Raw genomic sequence first — 25,844 nt, 5'->3', positions numbered from 1 at the left:
AACGGTTATCGTTCTTCTCCTTTCAGGTACGGGTGTCGCTCGCAGCGAGGCTGGGCAGACGTGGGAAACCCGGCAGACCGGTCAGATGAGTACCGCAATCGGCGCTCACGTGGCTGAGCCCCGGGCGGGCCAGGCCGGCTCCGCCAAGCGCCGCTCGGGATCAGTTCCGTTACCGCGATATCAATTATTGATTTTACGGCTACCCATTTTGAATATCGCCGATTGTTTCAGTTGTTAGAGTTGATGTGCCCGCCATGGGCGTCGCGACCCGTTACGTATGAGCCCTGCTATTTTACGAGCGGCTCGTTACGCGAGTTACGGTACGGCGGGCCGCGGGATGCCGCGGCACACGGCGGGAGCGGCCGGGGCGGCGGCGCGCGCTTGTTTGCACCCGCAGACTACAACGTTGGAACAGGAAGGCAGCGGCTGTAGCGACTGCAGGGTGGCAGAGCAGGCTAACACCGTGTGCCCTTCCCGGAAAGAGGCACCACTTGCATCTCGTGCCGCCTCGTCACCGCATCATTGCCGCCGCTGGCCGCAGAGCCTGCAGGGGCACGGTCACGTGTTCTGGGGAAGCAGATGGGTACCGCTCGGGACCGTCCGCGACAGCAGATGCAGACTATCAGCGGCGTAAGTGCCGACCCGCCGCGGCGCCATCAGCACGTCCGTGCATGACCGCCGCGGCACAGGCCGGCTGAGTGCGCCGCCATTGTCCGGCGTGACGCGACAGTCTTGGCCGGCAGCCAGAGCTCAGTGACGGCCTGTGCCGGCGGCCAGAGCTCGGCGACGGTCTCGCCCGGCGGCCAGAGCTCAGTGACGGCCTCTGCCAGCGGCCAGAGCTCGGTGACGGTCCCGCCCGGCGGCCAGAGCTCGGTGACGGTCTCCTCCGGCGGCCAGAGCTCGGTGACGTGACGCGCCGTCGGTCGCGCGACCGTCGGCGGCCGACGCTGGGGGCGTTTGGGTGGCGCACACCGCCAGCCGGCCGGCGCCGCTCGTCTGAATTTCGATGACCCGTCATGAGGGATGGCTGGCGACCCGGAGTCGTGTTTGCATTCGCTTGACACATAAAAGGAGGCGCGCTCACGGGCTATCGGTGTCACGCGCAGCCTCTGGCCGCTTCGGTAGAGGCGCGTGGCTGCTTCGAAGTCGCCGTCTGCCTGATCTCAGAGCATGGGCGCGTCCAGTCCCTGATGGCTGATGCATGATCATCATGCTCGTTTGGCTGGCGGTGTTGGGTACATTGTACATGCCGTAAGATTATAGCACTTCTTCACTTTTCAAGTAGTGAGATCCCTTGATCACCGTTGTCTTCAGAAATTATGTTGATCGATGTTGGTAACCTGCAGAGGTGAGGCCTGCAGTGATGTACCGTTGATCCGCACCCCGTCCGCCTGTATCAGGCGCTCGCCATCGGACCGGTCCAACTCGCTCTCATGTGCTAGCCGCCGGGCTGATGTATACCCGCCCTGCCAGACCTGGTATTTGTGCGGAGATTTGTACCCGTTCCTCAGCAGGGTGAGTGAGCCAGCCCGGCACATGGGGTCAGCTTCGTTACTGAGAGCTTGCAGCATTTATTCCAATAGTCTGTTGTCCATCGTAGGGTTCACGTGTATTCCGTTCCAGTCGGGGATGTGTTCCCTGACTTCAGGACCGCAAGCCTGGCGTTTGTTCCAAGCTTTTGGACATTAGTACCTAAATTCTGGCTCAGGTAAAGCGCGTCTGATGACTTGAGCGAATGCCCAGTATGCATGCAAGCAGCCTGAGGTGAGTAGAATCAGCACTTCTGAACAGCAGCACTTCTCTGGCCAATACTCTCATCAATACTCCTGTCATAATTCCTCCGACATCGTTACCCCAGGCACCAGCGCACAGAGCATCTGGTGCCAGTAAACGAAGCGTCTGGTACGTGTACAGAGGGCTGGAATCTGTTCCCCCGGCACCGGTGCCCGGCGTCTGGCGGACGCGGTCTGTCATTACGCTCGCTCAGCTCTGAGTCGGCTTCGTTATTACTATTATTGACGGCGGCGGGCGGTCAGGCCGGGCGGCTGTTGGTAAACACGGTGATTTGTCGAACGGACTGCGGCCGACGGTGACCTTGTGAACCCGGTCGTCGGGTCGGCGCCAGATTCTTCGACGTGCCGCTCGCTGAGGCCAGGAATCGGACCTGCGGAACCGGAATCGGACGGGCAGTGAAGACCCGCCGACGGTGACTAGAGAACCGTTCAGAAGCGGAGCACGGAGATTTGACCATCTGACAGCCTTTGTCACATATGTTGGTGTGACGCAATGCAATTAGATTTTGTGGTCAAGTCCAATTAAGCGCAATTTTGGTCCCAAAATATTCGTATGTGTTACACATTTTTGCCACATTTTTCCCCACATTCTCTTCAAACGTCTCCCCTCATCATCGCTTAAACTGCAGGCAGTATGATGGAGCCCACTAAATCCGAATAGTCATTCCCCATAATGCCGTGATTATTCTTTCTGATGTGTCTTACGGTCAGTGGTGGCATGTTTGTGGCCTGATCTTTTCATTGTATCCTCTGTTTTCGTCCGGTGCCCGCCGTACAAAAACAGCCGTACCCGTTCCGGCCGCTGCAGTGAGCCGCGCTGAGACAAACAGCTCGGTGCCCACCAACACGCCGCCAGACGTCATCTTTTTGCCGTCGCTCGGCGATTCGTTGGCTCTCGAGGTCGCCGCGGATTTGCATGCGAGCGTCCCGGGAGACCGATGACGGGCGCGCGATCCGAGGAGGGCGGGAGCGGCTCCAGCGCGGTCTGAGGAGGGCGGGAGCGGCTCCAGCGCGGTCCGAGGAGGGCGGGAGCGGCTCCAGCGCGGTCCGAGGAGGGCGGGAGCGGCTCCAGCGCGGTCTGAGGAGGGCGGGAGCGGCTCCAGCGCCGTCCGAGGAGGGCGGGAGCGGCTCCAGCGCGGTCCGAGGAGGGCGGGAGCCGCTCCAGCGCGGTCCGAGGAGGGCGGGAGCGGCTCCAGCGCGGTCCGAGGAGGATCGGAGCCGTTCCGGTGCGGTCCGATGAGGGTCGGGGCCGCTCCAGCGCGATCAGAAGAGCACTGAAGCGGCTCCGGCGCCGTCGGGCCGCAGCTCCTCAGTTCGTCGACGTGACTATGGCGGTTGGCCGGGCCGCCGCGTCAGCCGCGAGCACACCTGATCAAGTGAAACGGAACTTTTGAAAACACAGAGCACGCCTCAGGAGGCTGGTGTCAGGCATCATTTAACTAACAAGAACACTAACGAGAGAAAGCTGTTTTGTGGGCTACTGTCGCAGCAAAGTCTCGCGTCCACATGGTCGCATTCGGTCATCTGCTTCAGGGCGACGGCACGGCGTTTGGTGCGCCGGCCGGTCGGCAGGCCCCCTCTTCCGCCGCCCGGCCCACCCGAACCAGCGCTGGGCCGGCCCGGCCATAAATCCGTACCAAACAGCGGCAAACAATAATAAATGCGCGCCGCGACAGTCGGACAGGCCGGCAGAATGCGCCGGCGGCCCCCTGTCGGGCCGGCTAAACGGCCGGCCGGTGTTCCCGGGGCGGCGCTGAATGGGCCCCGGCCGCCGGCCGCTCGAGGACAGCCGCGCAGGCCGCGAACAAATCCCCGAGCGAGCGCGCCGGCCCGGCCGATTGTCGCCCGCGTCCGAGCCGGCTGCTCTGTTCGCACTCTGGCTGAGTAAGGGCGGCGAAAACAAGCCGGCGCGCAGCCGCCGCTGATCCGCGCAATCCGCGCGGGCCGTGGCACGCGGACAATGCGCCGCTCTCGACGGTTACGGAGTGAGTAGAGGCACCGCCGGCGCTGCGGCCGCCCTCCGCCAGTTGCTCTCCAATTGGACCTCATTTGCGCGCGCGGACGCGGCGGCCGGCTCCCTCATCTGGCGGGAATGCGCCGAAGTGGAGGAATGCCGACCACTCCAGCGGAGGCCGCCGCCAGTTCATGGCGCGCCGGCTGACCTGCCTTAAGAGTCGGCTCTGTTGAGGTCTGAAGCACGTGCCGAGGGTCTCGTGAAGCCGGTGACCCGCGGCGGATATGGTGGCCTGGTGGCGGAGGCCTTGTGTGGCTTCAGCGCAGTCCTCGAGCCTTCACGATCCCTCGCACGCCGGTTGCTGCCGACCCGCCGTCTGCCTGCCTCGCCCCTTGAACTGTCGGGGTCGTCACGATCGCCGACTGGAGCATAGATCGGGTCCGTTGAAGGATTGAGTGGTGGTCCGACAGCGTGCGCAACCCGACGCTTCCCCCGGCGGCGCGTTTTGCGTCGGTCGCCCAGGGCTGTTCGTCTTCAGGCGGGCTGGGCGAAATCGGGTGAAAGAAAACCTGAGCGCTACTGCATCGAGTCGAACAGACGACACTCTGGTAGCGACGGCTGCGTCGGCACTGCCCGGGTTTGGCCACCATCAGGCGCGCTAAGAAAGCGAAACGTCTGACGGGACAATAGCGCGAAGAAATTGCTTTCAGGTACGTAGGAGACATATTAAAACACCCCAAGAACAATCGTGTTGTCAGCATACCACACGTCTGTTTCACGGACACATTCAATCTAGTTCAAATGTCCCTGGAATCCAAAGTATTCGCATCAAACTCGAGGGATGCGATGATCGAGGTCACGGGAAGAATTTCAACGAGGCACTTCATTGCTTTGCAGGGCGGTGAGGGCAAGCGTTTGCACTCGAGCCGATGTTGATATCCTAAAGCGGTCTCAGGTGTCCGCCGGACCGGCCCATCCGTTGCGTTGTGTCTACTTGACAGGTGTTAGCGCCTCTGCTGTCTGTTATGCATGTTCTGACGCTGCCTCGGGACAGCTGGTGAGCTGATAAGTCTGACGTTGATGTGCGGCTCCGCCTAGTCCGCTGTTGTCGCAGAGTTTCAACTCAGGCGGGTTGACGGGTGGATAGGTGACACCGGAGCCTCTGACAAAATCAGGCGGGTTAAAAGTTCATTAGGTGGTGAAAGCTGAGCCGTTATTATGTTTCCACCGCAGTATTCATTGTGTCTGCTCAGATAGGTAGAGCGATACGTCACCATCATAGTAGAATGCTGTGGAAGTGATGGCCATTATGACCAACTATTGAAATGGGAGCAAAAAGCGATTATGTTTGGTGTCATACTTCACACGCGTTATGACCACACGGCGTTGTCTGCACCCGTTTCGTTGGAATCGACTGATGTGGCGAGCCGACTGACAGCGATCGATCGACTGATGTGGCGAGCCGACTGACGCGATCGATCGACTGTGGCGAGCCGACTGACGCCTGACGGGAGGTGGTCTGATGACGTGCCGGACAGGCAAGGCACCACCACCGGTGCCGGCGGAAGCGGTCTGGCGACGGCTCACTCGGAGTAAGCGGACCAGCCGGCGCTGTCGGACCGGGCAGGGCACCACCACCGGTGCCGGCGGAGGCGGTCTGGCGACGGCTCACTCGGAGTAAGCGGACCGGCCGGCGCTGTCGGACCGGGCAGGGCACCACCACCGGTGCCGGCGGAGGCGGTCTGGCGACGGCTCACTCGGAGTAAGCGGACCGGCCGGCGCTGTCGGACCGGGCAGGCCGAGCAGCTCGACCGTCCCGGCGGAGATGGTCAGGTGACGGCGGCCCGGTCGCGGCCGAGTGAGTCGGAGCTTAATGGCTCGCTCATTATCTGCCGGTCGTTTTGCCGGCAGCCAGCCGTGACGATGCGTCGTCTTCTGGTGCCGCCGCCGGCCGCGAGCTCGCCGCGGCGGTGTGTCAACGGTCAGGCATCGCTAGCCACACTATACGTGCCCCACTACCGTCCGGAGAGGTGGCGCGGGGCTGCGTCAGCGCTGAGGCGCCGCTGGCTGTGCTCTCCCACCCTGCCTCAGTCTGCTGAGACGCCGTTATTGCGCTCAACTTGAGGCCGGCCACGTGGGGTGTGTCCGCCTCCCGGTCACCTCAGCCTCGGGCCGAGGCGCGCACGGCCGCCTCTCATACCCGGGTATGTCAGCCCCACGCTCTGCTCGCCGCCGGTCCGGGGGTGGGCCGGGCTCGTCTCCGCTCCATCAGGCTGCGGCTGTTTTCCCGCTCGCCCGCTGCGTCGGCCTCGCCGCCGCGTTAGACATGGGCCTTAGTTTCCGCACGACATGCGTTATGTTTGCCTTCGGGGACGACGGGCCGCGACCACCACCAGCGTGGTCGTGCTCCAGGCAAGGCCAGGCTGAACGCAGGCTCCGCCCTGCCGGATTTGTATTTTTACTGCCCGAGACGCATTGATCCGTTGGACAAGCGTGCCGCTGTCGCCGGCCGAGCTGTCGGTCCCGCCGCCGGTGGATGCGAATCGTTCTTTGTCTGGCGCTATCTGTCCGGATCTGGGAGCGTTCGGGCAGGCGTTTTGGCTGTTCCGGGCGCGGCTGACGGTGGCGGCGGATAATGCCGCGGAGCCGGGTGGCAGCCGGCCGTGAGCGGCAGCGCCGTGGATCGGCAATTTGTTGGGCGGAATCGGGCTCGTTTTCAGCGACGACAAAGGTTGTCCTTGCCGACGCGACCGAGAGCCTGCGTGAGCGGATCGGGGGAGACAAATCGCCGCGCCCGGGGTCGCGTCCAGTCAAGGCCGGCCGAGTCCGACGGCGAGTCCGCCGGCGGCCGCGCACCGCCAGCCAGTGACTCGCGTGCCATTTCTCATTCTGCGGGAATAACAATTTCCCGGTGATCGCGGGCGCGGGCTGGCCGGTTCATTAATTTGATGTCACGCGCCGACGCCGCGGGGCGCACGGACGGCGGCGCACGGGCCGCGCGATTCGCGACGCGCGCTGGAACGAAGCGATGCGCTGCAGGCCGGCTGACGTGCCGGGAAACAATCAAACCGGAGCGGCGGCGGCGCCGCGGGCGCGCCCGCCGTCGCCCGGTCGGCCGCCTTCCATCTGCGAGCGGCAGGGCGCGGCGCCGGCCTGGGCGGCGGCGCTGTCACGCGGAGCTCCTGGTCCGGCCCACCGAGGTACGGGACTGCCAGTCCGGCCGCGGCCAGCGCTCAGGGCTGCCCTGCCGGGGGCCGGGGGCCGACGGTGTCCTCGCAGCGAGGGTGTGGCCGCTCGACAGGGCAGGCGACGCCACTATCGGGCGGCGACACTGGCTGGGACCGGCCGGCGGGCGGGCGGCAAGTGGCGCTCGTCACGCTCGGCGCGCGCGCCGTTCCCAGGGCCGAGTCGCCCACTTGGCACTGCCGGCAGCCGGCGGCGATGGTGGCGTGGACGTGGCTGACGCGGCGGCGGGAATGCGGCCGCCCTGCCCCGCGCGGCTAACCCAGCCCGAGCCGGCGAGCGGCCGGCGGCGCTGACCGAGTTTCGCCGCCGCCGCCGCCGCCGCTGTTGCTGTACGGGTCTACCCTGTATCGGCGTTGCTGCCGCCTGTTTTGACTGTGTTGCTATCGTGCTGTGAAGCAGTTCCGGTCTTCGGCGGATTCACTGGTTCGAACTGACAGAGGCATGCACTAGGCTCACTGCGTGGGAAGCAGCCAGGCCGAGGCTTGGTTGTTCTGCTGTGTCCTGCAGTAAATGCGTAATGCCTTTTGCATTTTGCATTTGAATGCACTTTGGTCGCAGGTGCACCACGTGCCGCTTGTGCCACGCTCTTATGGACACCACTGATTAATGGTGTCCTTAACGTCAGTCCGTGGGAATGTCCCCCATTCGTCATCAAAAATAGCATTTACATCTTCAGCTCATCGTGATGTGTGATGTTTTGAGATAAACTTGTGTCCACAGGAAAACATAAGCTGCTTTGATCATTGCTATACAGTATACGGTGCACAAACAGCCGTGGTGCTGGCCTGCGCTCGTTTGAAATGATTATTATCCATGGGCAATTGGCAAGAACGTAGAGCCATCCGTACACAGTGGTTGTGCGAGGCAAGTAAAACATCCTAAGTTGTGCCTGTTCCTGGTTCACCATGCGTCTTTTTAAACGCCGCACCGCCCCTGAAGGTGGATGGTTTGGTGTTGCGCGCGCTCCCGGCGTGGGGGCGGCCGCGGGAGTCTGGCGGCCGGCCCCTCGCCCCATGCCATGCCGGACGTCCGGACGGACGTGGACGGCACGTGCCCGTCAGCGATGTGCGGCCGTGAGCCCCACACGTGGCTCAGGGCCGGCGCTGGTTGCCTGTCATTACGTGTGCGGACGTGACGGTTGAATTCAGCTGGGTTCCGTGCATTTTTCGATTTTGGTTCCGCTTACTGCACGTGCATGACATTATTGTGCTGTGGTATGCCACTGTCCGTGCTGCCAGATCCGCAACTCCCGCAGTCGGCGGAAAGGCAAGATTTGAAAGCTTGAAACATAATTTGATGCGTCACGTTTCGCAACTACATTTTGTATTGTCTCTACCGGTGTGTGTCTGATCTCAACGCATACCAGTGTGGTGATCTCTGAACGTACCAGCGTGCCTGTCCGCTCCCCATGCAGGAGCGTCTGACTTTTGTACCAGCGTGTCCAAAACCCCCCGATCAGGAGCGTTGACCTCTGTACCAGCGTGTCCAAAACCCCTCGATCAGGAGCGTCTGACCTCTGTACCAGCGTGTCTAGATCTGCCCGTGCCGCGGTGCCTGACCTTTCCCGTCCCCGCGTGGCTGACCTGCGGCCTTCCCGTCGGCAGCGTTGCTGCTGGCCGCCGCTGGGCGCGCGCAGGAGGTGCGCGGCTCGGTGGACGTGCTGGAGGGAGCCGATGCCGTGCTCCGCTGCCGTTTCGACCCGACCCAGGTGGAGCCGGCCGACGCCTCCTTCTACTGGAGTCACCGCAACAGCCGCGAGTGGGACAACGTCGCCATCCAGGAGAACGCCTTCAGGAAGCGCTACCGGTATGTGTGAGGCGCGAGCAGTGACACGCCTGGTTTGAAAACAGAGCTGCGGTGGCAGGTGTGGTGGAGGGCTTAATCCCGGACGTGTTAATACAGTGGGGCTGGCCCGACAAGTGTGTTGGGTTCATCACCAGTAGTCTACAGATCAGTCTGCTGTCCACTGTCTGGTGCGTAGTCTTCAGATCATTCTGCTGTCCACTGACTGGCGCGTTGTCTTCAGATCAGTCTGCTGTCCACTAACTGGTGGGGGTGACGGGCAAAATGGTGATGGAGTCGTAGCAGTCGATGCCATCAGAAAGGTTTTTCCGATCCTATCTGGTGATTAATAGATGACTGGTTAGATTATCGGTCGCGCGAGAGAAACTCGTATGGATTGTTTGGTTCAGGTTGACTGTTTAGATTATCGGTTGCGCGAGAGAAAGTCTTGTGGATTGTTTGGGTCAGGTAGCAAACTGTCGGGCAAGCTGTCCTACTCAAATTAAAACAATAGAGCGTACGTTGTCAGTGTGTCAAGGTGTATTGTGTAATGTGTGAACGGCATTTTATATCCTTTGTGGCTGCTAGTGTTTACGTAGGGCAGGACGACAAGGGTCAACTCTTAAAGTGTTGCGGAGGTCCAAAATTGGTCGTGAGATTCAGGAAGGCTCCGAATGGGAGTGATTTACGTCTGGATGGGATTTTGGTTACGGTTAGCCAGATAAGGGGTTTTTTGTCTCTTTCTTATCAAGGACGTGACTGAGTGCGTTGCGTTTGGGCCATGTTAACAACATTTAAAACATCATTCGGGCCGCCTCTCGAAACACTAAAAAGTGCTTGATTGCTTTATTCTGAACCAGCGATGGCAGGCAAGATGAAGCGGGCGCCATTAAGGCATTTCATGGATATTTCAGCGGAATGCTCTAATTTTTTACCTGTGTAGCCGCCGTAGGAAGCCCAATGCTTGACAATTGATTGGTGTCGGGGTCGTCCCCGGCGCCCATCTGCTGTGGGTTGTCTGGAGACGGTGTGTCGGGTACCGGGCGGCCCTTTTGAAGCTGGCTGGGCTGGCCGCTCGGCCGCCGCTCCAGTCCTGCTCAGGCCCATTAGCCGATCGTCGGCCGGTGCCGGCCCGCTCGGAGCGCGCGGCGGCGGCGGCGGAGGTCTGGCTGGGCCCGCCGCCGCCGGCCGGGCACGGGTACGGGCACGGGCACGGACACGGGCACGGACACGGGCACGGGTATGGGCACGGACACGGGCACGGGTATGGGCACGGGCACGGGTGCGGGTATGGGCCCGGGTCGGGTCCGTGCGCCCCCCGGCCCCGCTGCCCCGCGCCGGGGCGGGGGCCGCGGGCGACGGGTCGGCTGACCTCATCTCTCCGGTAGGTGGAGGCAGTGTCGGGTTTGGTCTGACTTTCAGGTTCAGCTGATCGGGAGATGCAGAAACGCGGTCCTCTGGTTCTTGTCACAGGGCTGCTTCATCTGTTCATTCGTGTGCTCGGGGCTAGTTGAGTAACCAGCCCAGACGCAAATTGCATTGAACTGCATCACGATCCATTGATTATATAAATCCATATATATATATATATATATATATATATATATATATATATATATATATATATATATATATATTATCGGTGCACGCATGGATTTACGATTTTGCATGCGTGTGGGCATCGAAATATGTGCCAAACACGTAGCATCGGATGTTGTTCACGCGCACGGCGCTCTTGGTCGAGTTGCCCTGCCGCATCGGGGCGTTTTTATCCCTGCACACGGCCTGCGTGGTTATGTGCGCAGCGGCCGCGCAACTACGTGCCGACGGATTACGCGGTGTGACTTTGTTATCATACATAACGCTGTCGTGCAACTGGTCGGTCACGTCGGGGGCTTTTTCATGCCTGAGTCGGGACGCCGTGGTCGTGTCGAACCGCCGGCCGCCCGCCGCCCGCCGCCCGCCGCCCGCTGCTGGAGCTCCAGATCGGGTTTTTACGGGGACACTCTCCGCGATATCGAGCCCTGATAGCCGGTGCGATGACCCGGCCGAAAAACGGCGACGCTCGGAGGCCCTGCGCTGACCGGTGCGGCCGGCGGGCGGCGGTGCCGTGGACTCAATCCACAGCCCGGTCCGGTCCGGTCCGGTCCGGTGCGCGGGTCCGCGGACGGGGAGCTGGAGGCCCAGCCTGGGGCGCCTCGGTGGCCTCGTGGAATGCAGCGGCCTGCTGCCGGCCGGTTTCCGGTATTGCCACGGTCCAGGATGATGTCGGCCCAGCGGTGGCTGGCGTGCGACAGGCAGCTCACCACGCGTGGGAGGGATCTGCTACTCCCTTCGCTGACGTGTTTCGCAGCGACCTAGTTCGCTTGGTGCGTGTTTATAGGGGGCTAGCTGCGGGAGGGTGGGTGTTTTCGGGCAGCGCGGGTGAAGGCACGTCTCCGGTGTCCGGTGTCGGCGGAGCGGGTGCGTGTGTCGAGCCCGTATTTGTACTCCTGATAAGGCAGGAGGTGTGACGGCAGTGATCGCCGGCTCCGCCCTCGAGTGTGATCGGACAGGAGGGCTCGCGCCCGCGCCGTGTCTCGCGCCACCCCCCGCTGACAAACAAGCGAACGGCCCGGCCGACCGCTCCGCTCCCCGGCTCCGTCTCCCCACCGCATAAATTACACAGCCGACCCCGCGTCTCCCCGCAGCGGTCCGGATCTGATCACACCCCTGGTCGGGCTGACCGGGCGACGCGGCAAAAAAACAGGCGCCGACGTACCCCTCTGAGCGGCGCCGTTCACCGCCGCCCCGACCCCGTTCGGCTTGGGGCTCGTGGAATTCGCCACGGGTTATTTCGAAGTGTGATTAAGCGGGAAAACAATGAATTCTAATGACCGCCTTTGTGTTCCAAATCGAACCTCCTCGCAAGGGGTTCGGAGCCGTTCACAAATCACCCGCTAGTGACACCATTACGGAGGCAATGTTCGGTTCGGTTTAATCATCCCCGCTCTCCATATTCATGTGACCAACATTTTACACCTCGGCGCCTCCCCTCGTACCGATCCTCCGACGCGCCATCTAGGAGCGCTCCGGGGAACAAGCCCCCGGCTTGGTTCCAGCACTGCCGCGTAGTAGCCGTGGGGTTCGCGGTTGTCTGATAGCCAGCAGGTTTCTCCATATCTTGCATCGTATGCGCGGCCTGCCAGACACGCCCTGGGCGCTGGTCTATTAAACGATTGCTCGCAAGCATGAGGGGAGCCGGTGCAGAGCTGCCCCAGTCCGGTCCTTCCCCCGCCCGCTGTTGAGTTACGGCCGGCCATCTGGCGGGCCGCGGCCGCCCTCTGTCCGTGGGTGCAGGCTGATCCGACATCGGAGCTCGGCGCCTTGCCGTGCAGCGAGCGGCCGGCGGCGGCGGCGGCGGCCTCGCTCCATCCCTCGTCCGCGCGCTAACGGCGTCCCCGGCGGCGGCGGCGGCCTCCCTCCCTCCCTCATCCGCGCGCTAACGGCGCCCGATCGCGGTGTGGGCGCCGCCGCCGGCCGGACCGGCGCCGTCCTGCGGAGAAGCGCTGGTGCCGAGGGCGCCTCGCGACCTGCCACGGGGGCCGGCAGCTGGACCGCATGTTGCCACATGGGGCTGCTTAGAAGTATTGAGCCTCTCTGAGCAGGCGAGATGCGTAAGGATTTTTTCACGGCGTTTCCGTAGTAACTCAGTTCATTAGTTAGTTTTGGGTTCGGTTAGGTGTGCGCGTCGATTGCATTATTTGTTTGTGTCCCGTAGTAACCCAGCGCAACAGTGCATGCAACAAAACGTGTTCTCCCTCACGTGAATCTAGCCAGAACGACTCGTACCGAGCCACTCCGCGGGTGCATATCCTGGCAATGCGGAATGTGTATGGGACTGGACCGGCGCTCATAAATGTCTCGGGGCGCGGTGTTTGTCGGCCAAAGCAGGCTTGTTACCGAGTCCGGCGCGGCGTGGGATCGATTTCCCGCCCAGAACTTTGTGTGAGCGGCCTGAAGTGATTTGAATAGTCCCTAAAATAAATCGGACTCAGAATCATGGGTTGAAGCTAGGGACGGACTCGGGTTGAAGCTAGGGACGGACTCGGGTTGAAGTTAGGGACGGACTCGTGCTCCGGTGCGAATCTGCGTGACGTTCGCCCGCCGTCCGAGGACAGACACGGCGTGCCGGGTGGACGGGCCAGCCCAAAACCGCAGCTCCGTCGCGGGACACGACGCCGGCGCCGGCCGTGCCGAGCCGGGCCCCTGTTTTTGCGGGCCCCGGTGGTGGCGGTGGCCGTGAGGGCGGGACGTGCCCAGGCTGGCAGCCAGGACGCGGACTGGCGCCGCCCGGTCAGGGCGGGGTGTGGTGCAGTGATCGAACTGCCTGGGTAGGGGATCGGGTAGCGGCGCCGCCCGTGTGTCTGTCGTCACCCCTCCTTCCTGAGTGTGCTCCACTTTTTGTTCAGCTGTTGACGGGTCGAACATGTGAGTTCGAGGCATTGGAGTGCCTCGTTTTGAAGGCACGGGTCTTAATTTATTGGAGACACGCATGCTGGCGCTGTCGGTAGTGCCGACGGTGCGCAACGTCTTGCAATGTCTGTTGCGATGGGACGAGGGAAACAGTAGGTGCTCCGTGCATGTGGTGGGAACCTCTCGGTCACGAACGGGACACACGCCCGTTGCATCACTTCGCTATACATTGCACCGCGTGCCCTTCTCTTTGCAAGCTCGACCATCGAAATCCAGATTTAGCAAGACCTCCAACTGCGATATTCCCATGTCTTGGTTGGTACCACTTTGTGCGATAGAAGTACGTTCCTTTTGCGTGATATTTCATGGGCCTATGGGCTGATTTCTGGTAGCTACGGAGGGGAGGGCTTACGCTATGCTAGCACGGTATTGGTCTTTGTTGTTTCAATGACATTCTTATTTACCCCCCTGATAATACTTTCTATGCCAAGGATTGTATGTATCAATAACGAGTCATGCCAGTGCCTTCTATTGCATGCGTCTTTCTGGCAGCCACAATGAGCAATTCATTTCATCCTTTCAGTCGAGCTTATTTTTTTGTTCGAATGGCGTGTGAGTTAGAATCCATGCCATGAGTAACTTACTGTATGGACGATAGTCAATTTACCCGTGGTATCCAAACTGTGGGTACATTCTTGTGCTGTTATCCCAGTGATATCAAGGGTTTGTGTTATGCAGCGATATAAGCGCGGCCAGTCCTGTCCGGGTTTGTGTTTTGCTGGTATTTTGTGAGATGTGAGATTCTGCGAAGTTTGTGAGGTAAATATTTCATCGTGGGTGGTGATCGAACTTACGTGGTGATACACTCACAATCTCCTGCGTCTGGCACTCACCGTAACATAGAGCCGTCATGCGATGCTATCCGCCGCACTGCACGGGCGACACTTGGGAACACGTGACACGCACGCTCGTCCGCTCCCAATTTCGCATGCTGGCGATGGATGGCTTGTGGATGGCTCGGCGCGTTGCGGTGCTCTGTTTGGCGCGCGGCCTGGCCACGCGCGACCGACTGTGACGTTCTCACGCTCCCCCCGGCAGAGATGCCCTGTTTGGCGTGCGGCCTGGCGACGCGCGACCGACTGTGACGTTCTCACCCTCCCCCCGGCAGAGTCGACTTCCAGCCGGCGGAGGGCCGCTACGACCTGCACATCACCGGCGCCACGTACGAGCGCGACAACGGCCAGTTCGCGTGTAAGGCGCGCCGCGTCGGCAGCGGCGGCGACCTGCATGCCGAGACGGTGCAGCTGACTGTGCTGCTGGCGCCGGGGCCGCCGCAGCTGGAGCCGCTGCCGGCGACGCTGCAGGAGGGCCGGCCGGCCCAGCTCAGCTGCAGCTCGCGTGGCGGTAGCCCGCCGCCCGAGCTGCGCTGGTACCGGCGCGGCTCGAGCGCGCCGCTGCCGGCCGAGCTGACGCTGGCCGAAGAGCGCTCGCAGCCGACCGTGTCGCGGCTGACACTGCAGCCGACCCGCGACGATGACGGCGCCGAGCTCGAGTGCGTCGTCTGGAACCGCGCCATGGCCGCCGGCGAGCGGCTCTCGGACACGCTGGCGCTCAGCGTCGACTGTGAGTAGGCGGGGGAGCGGGCGCCACGCCGGCCGCCGCGCTGGTCTGCACGCACGTCACGGTCAGCAGGCGGGTAGTCTATGGGCCGATTAGGCGACTGAGCACAATGTATGGTGCGCCGTGCTGTCAGTGTCGTCGCTGGGAGTGTCGTAACTCAGTGTCGACTGACAACGCGCCGGGTTGACAACACTACACTCTGTCTATATACGGCACCGAACCCTTTACGCTAACCACCAACTTGCAGATGCTGTCCGCAGTATTTCCACCCGATTAGCTCAATACTCTTTCCATCCAAGTCACGTTCTGCAATATTCAAAGTGTCGACGTTAGCGTCCTGCGTCCAAGCGTTCCTCGGCACGAGATAGTCACTAAACTGCACGTTTTCCTGGTGGTTGTGACGTTCTTTGATCTGCCCACACTCTGCTGCCTGAAGGACCACGCTAGGAGACTTCAGCGCATCTGTCTCTCTATCTTCGCTGTACTCGCAGCCCCTTTGTTCGGTGTCCCGTAGCCCATCCCGCCTTGTTCTCAATTTAACAGCCAGGACGGGGAACGTCTACGGCCCATCCCTTCCCGACCGAGAGGGTTTTATCATTGTGACAGAACAGATCCCCGCCGAGGGATCCGCCCCGCCCCTTTGAGACGAACCGTATGCACTCTATTTAGAAGGGCCTACCGATCCGGAATGATTCAAAGGACACTTGATACATTTTCTGGGCAGAGGGGAGGCACGCGATGCCTGAGATGGTGGGCAGGAATGTGATATCTTCGGGACCAGGGGAGGGAGGCACGCGATCGATCGGTTGGGACGGGGCCGGGCCACACGCGACCACGCCAGGGAGAGCGACATTCGATACCTCAGGACGCGCCGGAGAAAGGCCATTGCGTGGCTGCGTGTGGGAAGATGATGCTGCGGCTGATAAGGCCGAGTCCACACGAGAGCGTCTGGGATTTGGACCGTGAAAATGCGCCGGGCTGAAGCTATTGTGTGTCATGTATGGATGGCCTGCGGACGGCGGTGACTGGCGCTCCACCTGGCGCAAATTAACGGCGATGAGTTTACGGTATTCGGCTGACCACGAAACCGAACGACGAACGCGACCGACCACAGCGTTGCTTTTCCGCTGGTACGCGGCGAGGTCTCTGACCTCTGAACTGCGCGACGGGGCGAATGTTGCCTGTGGAATCTTTAGCTCGGACAATATTTTGTTTTCGAACCGAGTGGTAGCCAATGGCATTAGTAATTCGCCCATTCATTTAGGAAGTTCTGAATGTGGTCCTGGACTAACATTAACCACAAGAAGCATGTGGCGTGTGGCTTGCTAGCACCGTTGTGATCAGCGCGTGGTGTCTTCGTGAGTGGTCTCGCACACGTGCACGCCGCGCGTGGTGTATCCAACGGCATCTGGAATATCGCTGGATACGCTGTAAGGGCTGTCTGGCACAATTGCCACATTTTTCCGGCACATTCGTTACTCATCTGACACACCAAACTATGTTGTCTGACACCCTCCGACACGTATGTGTCTTTCCATTTGACATGCTATGATCACCATGATAACTGACACCATCACTTGACACACCTGGAGTTGACAACAGACGTGCCTTCCCAGTTATATGACACATTATGATCACCGTGATAACTCACGTTTTCGCCTGACACACCTGAAATTGGCAACAGACGTGCCTTCATGGTGATCTGGCACATTATGATCCCCGTGCTCACCGACACCGTTACCTGACACCCCCTCCGATGTCGTCTGACTCGCGACGTCGTCGTCGGCGCCGCTCTCGCTGACGGGGTGGTCTGACCACCGCAGACTTCCCGCGGCTCACCGTCGGCCCGGCCAACCCGCTGCGTGTGGAGGCGGGCCGCGCCGTCCGGCTGCGGTGCGATGTCGACGCCAAGCCGGCCGTGGCCAACGTGCGCTGGGTGCGCAACAACGCCTTCATCAACACCAACTTCGTGCACCGAGTGGACGCCGTGCGGCGCTCGGACGCCGGCGTCTACACGTGCAGCGCCGAGAACGCGGTGGGCGAGCGCTCCGCCGAGCTGCGGCTGGACGTGCTGTACGGGCCGCGTGTCAGCGCCGCGCCCGAGCGCGAGCTGGCCGCCGGCGGCAGCGTGCAGGTCGACTGCGAGGTGGACGCCAACCCGTCGGCCGAGCGCGTGTACTGGCAGCGGCGTGGCGACGCCCAGTTCCGGCAGGAGGGCGCGACGCTGCGGCTGAGCCGCGTCACCGCCGCCGACGGAGGCGAGTACGTCTGCGTCGCTGTCAGCCGGCTGCAGAGCCAGGGCATGGCGCAGCCCGAGGAGCGCGTCGGCAACGCCAGCACGCGCGTGCTGGTGCGCCACGCGCCCGGGCCGGCGGCGATCCGGCCGGCGGCGCCGGTGGGCGTCGAGGGCCGCCCGATGACGCTGCGCTGCGCCGCCCAGCCACCCGGCCACCCGGCGCCGCGCTTCCGCTGGTGGCGCGACGACCAGTCGGACGCACCGCTCGGCGTCGGCGCCAACTTCACCGTCGGCAACGTGCAGCCGCGCCACGCCGGCCACTACCGCTGCGAGGCCGAGAACGAGCTGGGCCGGGGCGCCGCCGCTGGGGTCGAGGTGCGTGTGCTGCGCGCGCCGCAGCTGGTGACGCGCCTGCAGCCGGAGGTGAAGCGGCCGGTGACGGCGGCGCAATTTGCAGTCCGCTGCAGCGCGCAGGCGCGGCCGCGGCCGGCCGTCGCCTGGCTCAAGGACGGCGAGGAAGTGCAGACGGCCGACGGGCGCTACGACGTGGCTATCGACGAGACGGAGCGGCCGGACGGCGCGTTCACGGTCAGCAGCACGCTGAACTTCCGCGGCTGGGCGCGCCGCGACGATCGCCTGGAGCCGGCCGACCGCGGCAACTACAGCTGCCGCTTCGAGAACGCGGCCGGCGTCGCCGACACCACCATGCTGTTGCGCATCAGACGTGAGTGGCCCTCCCGCCGGCCGGTGGTGAGGGATCTTGCAGCTGTACCCTGGCTGTGAGGCCAGGACGTGCTCCGTCTGGGTTGGCTCCCTGCGTTTCATTTTTTGTTGTTGTTTCGGGTGTCGCCAAAGGCGATGCAATTTTATGGGTCTTTTGGCTAAACCTAGCACGCATTTTAGATGTGACGTAAAGGCGTGTACTTTTAACGGACCGTAGTCCCGGCATGTCTGAGTATCTGTACTTGGCTTTGCGACAACGTCGACCACCAGGTCGGCGCAGCTGGCAGTCATTTTTCGAGGGTTCACCGTGCGGTGTTGCTCCGTTTTGCGGCGACGCAGGTGGTCGTGTCTGCCGGCGCCGTTGACGTGCTCGCCTGCCGCTGCAGACGCGCCGATCGTGTACCACCAGTACAACAAGGTGGCATTCGACGTGGGCGAAGAGGCGACGATCGCCTGCCAGATGCAGGCGTACCCGGCGCCCGTGTTCCGCTGGTCCCGGCGCGACGCCGCGCTGCCCGCCGACGACGACGCGTTGTTCGCCACCAACACCAGCCGGCTCGGCAACGACGTGCACCAGTCGGTGCTGCGGCTGGCGCGCGTGCGCGCCGCCGACTACGGCGAGTACGTCTGCCAGGCGCAGAACGCCGAGGGCGAGCGCAGCACCTCGCTGCGGCTGCAGGCCAAGAGCCGGCCGGAGCCGCCGACCGAGCTGCGCGCGGCGGAGCTCGGCACCAGCTGGGCGCTGCTCGACTGGCGCCCCGGCTTCGATGGCGGCTACCGCGGCACCATCCACCACGTGACGCTGGCGGACGAGCGCGGCAGGGAGCGCGCCTTCGACTGCCAGACGCGCCGGCCCTGCAACGTCACCTCGCTCCAGCACCGCACCACCTACCGGCTCTGGGTGAGTGGGCGCCACGGCTGGCTCGTGCCGGGGCACCTAGCCACTCAAAATTGACGGCAACGAGCAAGTTGAAAACTGTTAAGCTTCAGTAAGGCATTTCTGGTCGCCTTTTTATTGCGTCGCGGGAAAAAGTCGAGTGTATTAGTGAGGTCGGTTCTTCGGACACCACTGAACCACTCAGACGCCACGTGCAGCATCGCGACGGCCGCGATCGGCCCGTGCCGCCGCCGCTCGCGTCAAACGCCTCAGCCAGTGCCGGGGTTGTGTCGGCGCTGTAACGGTGTCTGTCAGGCTCTCTCCCCGCCCGGACCGAACGGGCCGTGAAATCTGCGCCGCCGGCGCGCCCTGATGCGTTTTTAATCGACCGACCGACGTGCCCATAACGCATGATCATTTCGGGGTATGCAAATATGCGGCCGCAGGCGCCGGCCGGCACTGGCGGCGGGCTCGCTTAACACCAGCGCCGGCTCTCTAATGTCGCCGTCGCGTCGCTGACGGTGGGCACACGACTTTGAAAGCTGGAGCGTGACGGCTTGACGATGTGCATAGTACCACCGGACAAACTGTACAACAGACGCAGGCTATGCACACCAGTGCCGGACCACTGCGTCCGGGCCCCGGGCCGGCACACGGGTCGCTAGGTCTAACATCAGGATGAGCGTGATGAACTTGACTGTTGAAGGTGATACGACGATGATGTAGGTTTGAATAATTGAACCATGTCGATTAGCCGCCCACGGCTCTTAAGTGTTGCCATTGTCCCCCTATATTGCACAGTTCAATGAACAGCTGCTGCTGTGCGTAGCGCAGTTGGGATGGGACTTCTTTGACGCGTTAAAACGGCTCGGCAGGCTGCAGATTTCGGGTTTATGACGCAGTTTAGCGTTAGCCATGCCAGAATGAATCCATTTAACACACACACACACTCGCTTCATTCGGTTTGTCAGCTGTTGTGCGCGCCCACCAGTGCAACCACAGACACTCGTAGAAAAGCTGATACCTCCCGATCATCGAAGGGCGCCCTTTGGTGTCACCTGACGGGATTGCTGTTGGCACGCAGGAACGTGCGTTCGCGAGGTATCACTCGTTCGGTCACCAGCTTGTGCGTGATACCACGAGCATGCGCGAGGTGCACAGCCTTGTGATGCGAGTGACCTGGCTCTTATGCATCGATCTGGCGTCGAAGGACGCGGATTTGACTCCCGCGAACGTTGCTGATTTCACCCCAACCTTGACTCGGCAGCGGATTTGTCAGCCTACGACGTCAGTGACGTTACTGATACCATTCGCCGCCGACTGATTGGTCAATATCACGGCGAGTGCGCGCTCTGCAGGTGCGCGCCAACAACGAGAAGGGCGACTCGGAGGCGTCGGAGCAGGTGCAGCTCACCACGGCGCTGGACGTGGCTCGGCTGCCGCGGCCGCAGCGGCTCCAGTTCTCGCGTCAGTCGCGTCAGCTCAGCTTCCATGTGCTCAGCTCGCCGATCGGCGTGGTCGGCACGCTGGACGTCAGGTCAGGGTCTGGGCCGGCAGCCTTGTTCGGACGCCGCGCTAGAGTGCGCGTGCGGCCATTTTCTGCAACGTGGGTGTGCGTCGCGTCTGTCGCCAGCGGGCTCACGCATCAATCCCTGTTTTCGCGCGCGTGCGTGCGTGCATGCGTGCGTGCGTGCGTGCGTGCGTGCGTGCGTGCGTGCGTGCGTGCGTGTGTGGGTGAGGGTGTGGGTGTGGGTGTGGGTGTGGGTTTGGGTGTGGGTGTGGGTGGGTGGGTGGTGGCTTTTGGTTTCGCTTCATCGCTTGGTCGTAGCTGGCCTGTAACCCACCTTGACCCATTAAGCGACTTCCGATCAATCTTCCTGAGTGCAAAGCTGGCCTCGAACATACACTGGCCGGGAGTGTGACCTCTGACCGAGCCTGACCCGTTGTGTGACCTGTGACTAAGCCGGACCCGGCGTCTGACCTCTGACCTGTGCTGACTGTCTGTGTGTCGTGCAGGTCTGGTGACGGCCGGCGTCTGACCCCTGGCCTGTGCTGACCGTCTGTGTGTCGTGCAGGTCTGGTGACGGCCGGCGCCTGACCTCTGACCTGTGCTGACCGTCTGTGTGTCGTGCAGGTCTGGTGACGGCCGGCGCCTGACCTCTGACCCGTGCTGACCGTCTGTGTGTCGTGCAGGTCTGGTGACGGCGAGTGGCGCCGCTCGCAGCAACAGGTGGACGTGGCCAATAACCGCGGCCTGGCATCGCTCACCTCCGGCCTGGGAGACGTCAGCGACGTGCGCGTGCGGCTCTGTCTGCGCGACGACCCAGCCATCTGCGGCCCGCCCGTCCTGGCCGAGCACGGTTAGTGGACGCTAAAGAGCCGCCCGTCCTGGCCGAGCGCGGTTAGTGGACGCTAAAGAGCCGCCCGTCCTTGCCGAGCACGGTTGGTGGATGCTAAAGAGCCGCTCGCCCTGGCCGAGCACGGTTGGTGGACGCTAAAGAGCCGCCCGTCCTGGCCGAGCACGGTTAGTGGACGCTAAAGAGCCGCCCATCCTTGCCGAGCACGGTTGATGGACGCTAAAGAGCCGCTCGCCCTGGCCGAGCACGGTTAGTGGACGCTAAAGAGCCGTCCGTCCTTGCCGAGCACGGTTGGTGGTTGCTAGAAAACCGACCGTCCTGACAGAGCACGGTTAGGGAACACCGACCGCTGTTGGACGTGGCAGGCTTACCGAAAACAACGAATGCCAGCTGCCTCCATTGAAGCGGCGAAGTCAAGGCCCCCAAAGGTCGCCCCGCGCGTCCCACCGTCTGTCGGCCCGCCGTCGCCGTCTGTGGCGCGCCCCTCTGACCAGCGCCGTGCCGCTGTTGCAGTGTCAGCCGGTGCGGCGGTGGCGGCCGCCGGCGGCACCCCGCTCACCACCATCATCGTCAGCGCGGTGGGCGCCATTGCGGCCGTGGCGCTGCTCGTGTTGGTCTTCATCTGCTGCTGCCGCCGCGGCACAGCCACCGCCAAGGCCAAGCATGGCTACACGGATGCCTCGTAGTGAGTGACGCCCGCGATGTCGTGCAAAGGGTGTTTAGGGAACGAGGTGGCCTTAAGCGCCCTCTGAAGCTGGCTTGTCAATTGCTGTGTTCTTATCATGTTTGGCGCTATTCGTCATTCTTCCATGCTCTCATTAAATCTATACCACTGCCTTTCACCGTTTGCTTTGGAAACGGCTGTTCTTCTGTTTGTTTTTCCCTGTATGCCACTGTCTTCACCGACTGTCTTTACGTTTTGTCATCGTTTACATTTATCCTACTCTGTCTGCCACTGAGCCGCTGCCAGTCGGCGTCCGTGGCTTTTGTGACGTCCGTGTCCGTGTGCCACGCTGCGGGCTGATCACGCGGCTGCCGCTGACCGCCGCCCTCTGCGTCCGCAGCAGCCGCCAGAAGCTACCGGCCTACTACCCACCCGGCTCAGGCCTGCAGAACAAGTCGGTGTCGGACGCACCTGACCTCTCGCAGCTGGCAGTGGACGCGGCCAAGGCGGCGGCGGCAGGCGGCCAGTTCGCGACGCCGCCGCCGCGCGCCGCCACCGGCACCGTCAACACGGCTTACACGGAGCAGAGCTACTCCAACTCGAATACGGGCGGCTCAGTGAACTCGCAGGACTCGCTGTGGCAGGTGAAGGCAGACGGCCGTCCGGGCCCGCCGCACGAGCTGGTCGGCTACGACCCGGCCCAGGCCAACTACCTGCCCGACGTGGCCGGCTACGGCGACTACGCCCAGTACCCGGCGCAGCAGGAGACGTACCCGGCGCCGTATCCGCATCACGACGAGTACGGCCGGCCGTACGAGGCGGACCCGTACGGCGCGCTGGCGGCCCGCGGCCGACCGCTGCTGGCAGGTAAGGACGCGCTGAAGGGGTGGCTGCTCGCCGAGGGTGGGCAAACTGCTTATGTACCGCATAAGCACGTGAGGGGCAGGTAGATACGGTTGGGTGACGAGCTGAATGGTTGTTGGTTGTTGTGAGAGGCATGTGAAAAGCATTACTAGCAGGTATATCATGCAAGTGTTTTACGGAATTGTGTTTCTGTTTTCATTTCGTCGTAATTGAAAAGTAAAACGCCACTGTTGCATAGTTCACACGTCTTTCGCCTCCTTAATATTGCTTATTGCTTGCTGCTGCCATTGAGTAATTGCCGTCTTGTTCCACTGTTATCAGCTCATGGGAACTGTCTGGGCTCTGCCAGGATAGAGCGATGGAGCAGAAGTGCGGTCACTTTGTAGTGTACGGGCACTGGGAGTGTTAAGTGTTGCCAGACCCGTGCCATGAACTGCGCCGCCGCCACTGACCGGCGGCTTATGTCCACTGACAAGCGTCTGGTGTTCACTGACCGGCGGCTCGTGTCCCGGCAGAGGGCGGCTACGTCGGCGTGTCGGGGATGCCGGACCCATACGTTGACCAGGAGCCTGAGAACAAGCCGCAGATCTCATTTGACGAATCGCTCGAGAGCGGCTACTCCACGCCCAACACGCGGAGTCGGCGGGTCATACGCGAAATCATAGTGTGAGGTGCCGACGCTAGATGGCAGCGGCGCCACGTCCGCGAACTCCCGTGAGCGCCTCCGAGGGCCCGTTCGCCGCGCGTTGTGAGGCAGCCGGCGCAACGGCGACGGGTCTGAGAGAGAGGGCTCCGCGCCCGTGCGTCTACTGCCATGTGATGCATAGCCTGGAGAGTGCCCTGTTGGCGTGGGCCAGCATTGTGATAACTGTTTTGCCTGCTCAAGAGTAGACATGGCTGGAGCGTTGACTGTTGAACCGTAATCATGAATTGAACGTTGTCGACCGGTCGTTGTTTCGCAGCGGTGAGCGCGGCACAAGCCGTTATGTGACGCCAGGAAAGCGCCCGCTCCACTTTGTATGGGGATTACAAACGTGTGTGGGAGGACATGAAGCCCGGAATGTTTTACAGGCGCAACGATTTGCCGCTAGTCGACCCGACATAGCTAGTATTCATTGTCATTGTAGGATTGCCAAGACGGGATGAACAGTAACGTGACCCCAGAAGGGCTTCGGTGGCCCTTGCCATCTTCCGCTTCGACAAGGGTCAGCCGATTTTTACCCTCCAATAAGCCTTGCTCTGTTTTCTGTTGCATTTGGTGTCTGACATCGGTGTCAAACACCTTGCTTAATTTGTTGCTCTGTACGCATATGTTCCTTGTTTTGTCAGCCTCAGGCTGAATGCGATGCCGCTAAATTTGCTGACTCCAAATGTGTTGCATCTTTTGACGCCTTGTTCAGAGATCTCGGATTGTCCGTGTTCTGTCTGCCTGTCCCTCTGTCTCCGTGCGTCTCCAGTGCCAGTGGTGCCGTATGTATGTGGCAGGTGCTCTGTCCTGAAGTCGGCTGCGTTTGTTGCTCCTCGTTGTCTGGCTCCCCGCGTTGATCATCGCTGTAAATACGGAAGACGTCCTCGTGTGTGTCGCTCGGCCCTCCACGTGGAGGTGGGTGTCTGGGGGCGGTGCGGGTGTACGTGGTGGAGTGTCTTATGTTGTTTCCCAGGCTGGGCGTCCATTTTTGCCTGGTTGGACATACCGCTTCTCTGCTGGCGGTGTTCTGGCTGGGTCCGTCCCATATTGCTCCCCTGAAATTGCCTTCCCCCCGCGCCGCACGTGGTGTCGGGTGTGACTTCGCCTATTTAAACATCACCTTGCACATTTTGTTTTGTGATTTTTCACGGCTCTAACTTATCGTGCGCCTTGAATTCGTCTGCTTGATTTAGCATCGCGTATGTTTTGAATGAATTGTCCACCGTATTTGTAAAAATATGTAATAACTGTGAATACATTTTATCGTTAGACTGCTGGTCTTGTAGTTTGTACAGTGCCGTGCGTGGGCCATGTCGCAATAGGTCCGCCGGGATAGTCGACGAAAGCGTGGATACATCGGATGCGACGACAATGATACGGTACGGGCGGCGGTGGTCTGCTGCTGTTTGCGCTTTGATGAACTGATAAGCGCACGATAATTTGGGTGTTCGTCATTTTCGGTGAGGGTTCTTGCTATTTTCATCGGGAATTAGCATAACCAGAATAAAGCTGAAGATCGGAGAACCTGGTGTTTTGGCATGCCCTCTGAGGTTAATTTGCTAAGGAGTTGTAGTTTGGGGTCGCAGATCTCTTCGTTGCTCTCCATCAGTTGTTGCTGGACAGTGTTTGAGAGGTTTCCATGCATAGCATTTATTACGATCGTATAACAGGGAAGATATCACAGCCTGTTGACGCTCATACACACGCAGAGCAGGCTCCAGCGCGGCCTAACCATGGAGCTGTTACCAGGACGCAACGACGGACAATAAACTACACTCTTCCCATTACACCAGCTCGTATGTCCCTCAGCCCGATAGGAGGGGGAGAAGGAGCCCCACCGCGGCCTCCCGCCGCTTCCAGCGACGGCCCGGCGTCAGCTGCTACCGCCAGGTGGCGCGCGCGACCGCGCCCGTTTCGAGCCTCATCCGATCAGGATGAAGATAAGGTTGGTGTTGGTCGGTACTGTGACGGTAATGGTGACGCAGTAGGGGAAGAAGAAAAAGAGCCAGCAGGTGAAGAAGGAGATAGACACCTGGCGCTTGCTGACAGACGTTTCAGGCAGCTCGGGTCGCACCAGCTTGAACGCCTCCAGCTCGCCGCAGAAGTCTGCGATCCTGTCGCCGGCCAGGCCGCGCAGGTCCCCGACCGGCTGCGCATACAGCTGGATTTCCAGCTCGATCTGAGGGCAGAGCGGGGAGCGCACCCGATGAGCGAGGTCCTCAGAGCGGGAGGCGCGCCCGGTGAGCGAGGTCCTCAGAGTGGGGAGCGCACCCGGTGAGCGAGGTCCTCAGAGCGGAGAGCGCACCCGGTAAGCGAGGTCCTCAGAGCGGGAAGCATACGCGGTGAGCGAGGTCCTCAGAGCGGAGAGCGCACCCGGTGAGCGAGGTCCTCAGAGTTGGAAGCATACGCGGTGAGCGAGGTCCTCCTGCCCTCGGCCGACACTGAGAGGGCCGACGTCGGCGCTAGGCCGACGGCACTGACTTGCCGGCTCCGTCCGCTTCGCCGCTCCCCCCCTCCCCCCCCCCCCCATCACATCCGCCGGGGCCCGTCAGTAGGCTGGACGGCTGCCCATTGCCACCAGCGTG

The 25,844-nt window shown here is 61.7% G+C and overlaps 1 protein-coding gene across 1 annotated transcript in view; it reads left to right on the top strand.

The window, feature by feature from the left end:
* LOC119094197 (hemicentin-2) overlaps positions 1-24,530 on the top strand; it is a 42,295-nt gene extending 17,765 nt beyond the window's left edge. Inside the window, exons 2-11 of the mRNA XM_037217273.1 lie at positions 8,598-8,799; positions 14,399-14,853; positions 16,674-17,200; positions 17,258-17,810; positions 18,196-18,710; positions 20,045-20,223; positions 20,880-21,046; positions 21,557-21,728; positions 22,108-22,574; positions 23,087-24,530. Of these exons, the coding sequence (XP_037073168.1) occupies positions 8,598-8,799; positions 14,399-14,853; positions 16,674-17,200; positions 17,258-17,810; positions 18,196-18,710; positions 20,045-20,223; positions 20,880-21,046; positions 21,557-21,728; positions 22,108-22,574; positions 23,087-23,241 (3,392 nt within the window). The 3' untranslated portion in view covers positions 23,242-24,530. The remainder of the gene's footprint in view (positions 1-8,597; positions 8,800-14,398; positions 14,854-16,673; positions 17,201-17,257; positions 17,811-18,195; positions 18,711-20,044; positions 20,224-20,879; positions 21,047-21,556; positions 21,729-22,107; positions 22,575-23,086) is intronic.
* The last annotated feature ends 1,314 nt before the right edge of the window (positions 24,531-25,844 follow it).

The sequence above is a fragment of the Pollicipes pollicipes genome, unplaced genomic scaffold (assembly GCF_011947565.3).
Source record: "Pollicipes pollicipes isolate AB1234 unplaced genomic scaffold, Ppol_2.1 Scaffold_4002;HRSCAF=4701_pilon_pilon_pilon, whole genome shotgun sequence".
NCBI classification, from domain to species: Eukaryota; Metazoa; Arthropoda; class Thecostraca; order Pollicipedomorpha; family Pollicipedidae; genus Pollicipes; species Pollicipes pollicipes.
This window is presented reverse-complemented; position numbering and strand designations above follow the sequence as displayed.